General features: G+C 61.4%; 2 protein-coding genes across 2 annotated transcripts; one reads left to right on the top strand and one right to left on the bottom strand.

The window, feature by feature from the left end:
- Positions 1-136: 136 nt before the first annotated feature.
- On the top strand, positions 137-1,216 carry SDRG_14115 (hypothetical protein). Its single transcript, XM_008620222.1, has one exon. The coding sequence runs from the start codon at positions 293-295 to the stop codon at positions 1,079-1,081; it is 789 nt and encodes a 262-aa protein (XP_008618444.1). The 5' UTR covers positions 137-292; the 3' UTR covers positions 1,082-1,216.
- A 301-nt stretch (positions 1,217-1,517) lies between these two features.
- On the bottom strand, positions 1,518-3,234 carry SDRG_14116 (hypothetical protein; the record flags this gene model as incomplete). Its single annotated transcript, XM_008620223.1, has 2 exons — positions 1,518-1,732; positions 1,779-3,234. The coding sequence occupies 2 exons, from the start codon at positions 3,232-3,234 to the stop codon at positions 1,524-1,526; spliced, it is 1,665 nt and encodes a 554-aa protein (XP_008618445.1). The 3' UTR covers positions 1,518-1,523.
- Positions 3,235-3,243: the final 9 nt, after the last annotated feature.

Here is a 3,243-nt window from a genome sequence, read left to right on the forward strand (position 1 = left end):
ATCCACGGTCTGCCGGGCTTCCAAGGGCGTATGTGACGTCGCCGAAACGTGTACGGGCTCCAGCGGTGCGTGCCCGGACGATACATTCGCGTGTGCGACCACCAAGTGCTCTGGCACGAGCACCGGCGGCGCGTGTGACATTCAAGACTACTGCGACGGCAAGGGCAGCTGCGTCGACAAGTACTCGTCGTCATCCACGGTCTGCCGGCCCTCCAAGGGCCAATGTGATGTCCCCGAAACGTGTACGGGCTCCAGCGGTGCGTGCCCGGACAATGCGTTCGCGTCGACGGCCATGACGTGCACGGGATCCTGCAACGGCAACCCATGCGACGGTGTCGACCACTGCGACGGGAATGGCAACTGTATCGACGTGTACCTCCCATCGTCGACCGTCTGCCGAAAGGCGGCGAGCGGCTGCGATATTGCCGAGACCTGTACCGGCGAGTCGGGCCAATGCCCAATGGACAAGTTTGAGCCGACGACGACGAAGTGCTCAGGGACGTGCAACGACAACCCATGCGACGCTCAGGACTACTGTGACGGCAACGGCAGTTGTGTCGACAAGTATTTGCCGTCGGGTGCCGTTTGCGGTAACACCAAGGCGGGTCCGTGTACGATCGCAGCGACGTGCACGGGCGACATGGGGTTCTGCCCGCCCGATGAATACGCCGACTCGTCGGTCACGTGCGCTGGCACGAGCCAAGGTGGTGCCTGCGACGGCAAGGACACCTGCGACGGAGAAGGAAACTGCGTCGATCGCTTCTTGGGCGGCAAAGTTGTGTGCCAGAAGCCCACCGGCTACTCGCGTCCGATCTACTGCAACGGCAAGAGCGCAACGTGCCCCGTGTCGAGCTTTTTGGAAGGCAACCTGCGCGAGATGACGGCCGACGACCCGACGCCGGTGCAGTCGATGCTCGTGGCCGTGGCGCCGTCGTCGCCCATGGTGCTCCTTGGCCTCGTCTGTGTCGTCGCTGCTGCCGTCGCCATGGTCACGATGCGCCAGCGCCGCGACGAGCTCGCGCTGGACGACGCCACGTACAAGCTCTTGGCGACGCACGAAGACGCATCGGCCGCCTTTTGAAGTCGCGGTGACGACCTTGCATACTGTACGACTACATGGTTAGCAACAATACAACTTGTACTTTTGGTTGCTAAAAAGAAGTGAAAAATCGCCTTGGAGTGCGTCAGGAGAGACGCGTGGAGGGCTTTCGACGGAATTCTCGCCGGCGCGCAACGCTACGCAGACAGTAACTGCCTCAACAACGGTTGGCACACACATGGGCAGTGACGTCTTGGTCCGGCAAAGACTAGTGACATTCAATTTGGTCGTGACCAGTGGGACCTCGCGATGATCAAGGTAGCATCCTCAAGTCGAGTTGCTTCCTTATAAAGAAATGAACACCTGGATCCTCCCTTGCGCCAGCATCCGCTACGTTCCCACTAGGGGTAGGTTTCGTGTCAATTGTATCAGACCCCAACGTTCTTCTCCGCGACGACGGCTTACTCAAGCAACAACAGGCAACTCACCACAGGCCCATTTGCGAATTGTCGCTCATGCCGGGTCCAACACCGTCGACGAGGTGGCGGACGAGCTCTCGCCGCTCGTTCCGAACACGCACATGACGCGCGTAGAACGCTGCCAAGTGCGCGCGCATTGTCGCCGGAACACTGCCACCGACGCGAAACTTGTGCTCGTGGATCGCAACAAACCGATTCCGGCTCGTCACCGACACTAGTCCACACGATCAGAAAACCAACACATTTGCGAACAAAGTTACCCGAGCACAAGGCGCCGCGGCCGTGTTCCGGCGAGGCCGAGAGCACGTCATCTCGGAACCCAGCGGCGATACCGTCACTGCAATAGAGGCTTTCGGAGCTCTTGAAGAAGAGACTGCCGTTGCTGCAAAAACCAAGCGCCTCGAGCGTCTTGACGCTTGCAAGCCGCGTCGCCATCGCAGCGGCAACGCCAGCGTAGAGCACCGCGTCTCCGAACCGAGCGAGCATTTTCCTGTCAGGTCCAAACGCGACCGTCGCATACGGCGGCAGGCGGCTTTGGAGAACCGCGGGGGCATCGGTGCTGCAGTACGCTTTTGCATATGTGCGATCCCGCGTCTCGGTGCTGAGGTACCACTCGCCCGACGGCCCAATCGCAGCGTGTGTGATGAGCCGGCCTTGGCGCTTGCACTCCATGAGCCGCTCGACCAGCGTTGCCGGCAACGACCCGTGGAACTCTTGGTCAATGGACCCGTCGTCGAGGACGTTGTTCATGACGACGACGTGCCACCGCCCTTGCACGATCGCGACAGGAATTTGCCGCCCCGGTGGTCCCTCGGCGAGGCGCGGCGGGCTGGACCAGAGGCGGTCCTCTTCGTCGAAGGTTGCCCACCCGGTGATGCCGTCATACGTCGCTTGCACCACGTACCCATCGGTGACGGGAAGGCTGCGTGACGCAGTGACGAGCGCACCGATCGGTAGCGTCACCAGCGGACGCTCGTTCGTGATGCGCGCTTCCGCGTTAGGAAACAGAGACACCTCGTACGGTGCTCGAAAGAGGAGCTTCTCGGTACTAAGCGTCACCCGATGCAGCGACGCGGTGAGCAGCCACGTGTTGGATCCTTCGAGCCGGACGTAGCTGCGCTGCGTAATGGGGTCGACGACGTGGAGGTCCGTCGAGATCACGTCGCCTTCGTACACAGCGTCCTGTGTGTTGACAGCGTCATCACTGGTCGACGGGCGAAAGTACAGCCGCGTGTACTGGGTGGCCTCGTACAAATCTTGCTCGTGGCGCACGGGAACGCGGCGCACATTCGCAGTCTCGCGGAGGAAGAGGTGCTGCAGACGATCTTCGTTTGCAGCGGCGAGCTGCAAGAAGATGTTGCCCGTGTCGAGGTCTTCGACGCACTGCGTGATGACAACAAGCTCGTTGGCGGCAAGGACGTGGCAAGTGGGCGCGAAGCGAGCGCCAAACGACGGTGGTGTAAAGAGCGACGTCGACGCGGCCACGTGATACACAAAGTAACCCATGCAAGGTTGGTGATATTGAGGCACGTCGGGTAGCTCAGGTGCGCTGAGTGAAGCTCTGTGAGATTGAGACTCGGTGATTGCTCGCTTGAGCGCGTAGTTGGGCGTGAGGACGGTCGACGGCAGTAGGCAGTTTGTGATGGGGCTCGTGTCGTGGTCGCGCAGCCAGCGGGCGATGGCCGACCGCTCGTACGAGTGGCCGTCGGCCGTCATCACCGGGTC

This window comes from Saprolegnia diclina, assembly GCF_000281045.1.
Source record: "Saprolegnia diclina VS20 unplaced genomic scaffold supercont1.67, whole genome shotgun sequence".
NCBI classification, from domain to species: Eukaryota; Oomycota; class Saprolegniomycetes; order Saprolegniales; family Saprolegniaceae; genus Saprolegnia; species Saprolegnia diclina.

What these genes read in the sequence shown, in the direction of transcription:
- SDRG_14115 (XM_008620222.1), top strand. Translation starts at nt 293, where the DNA reads ATGACGTGCACGGGATCCTGCAACGGCAACCCATGCGACGGTGTCGAC.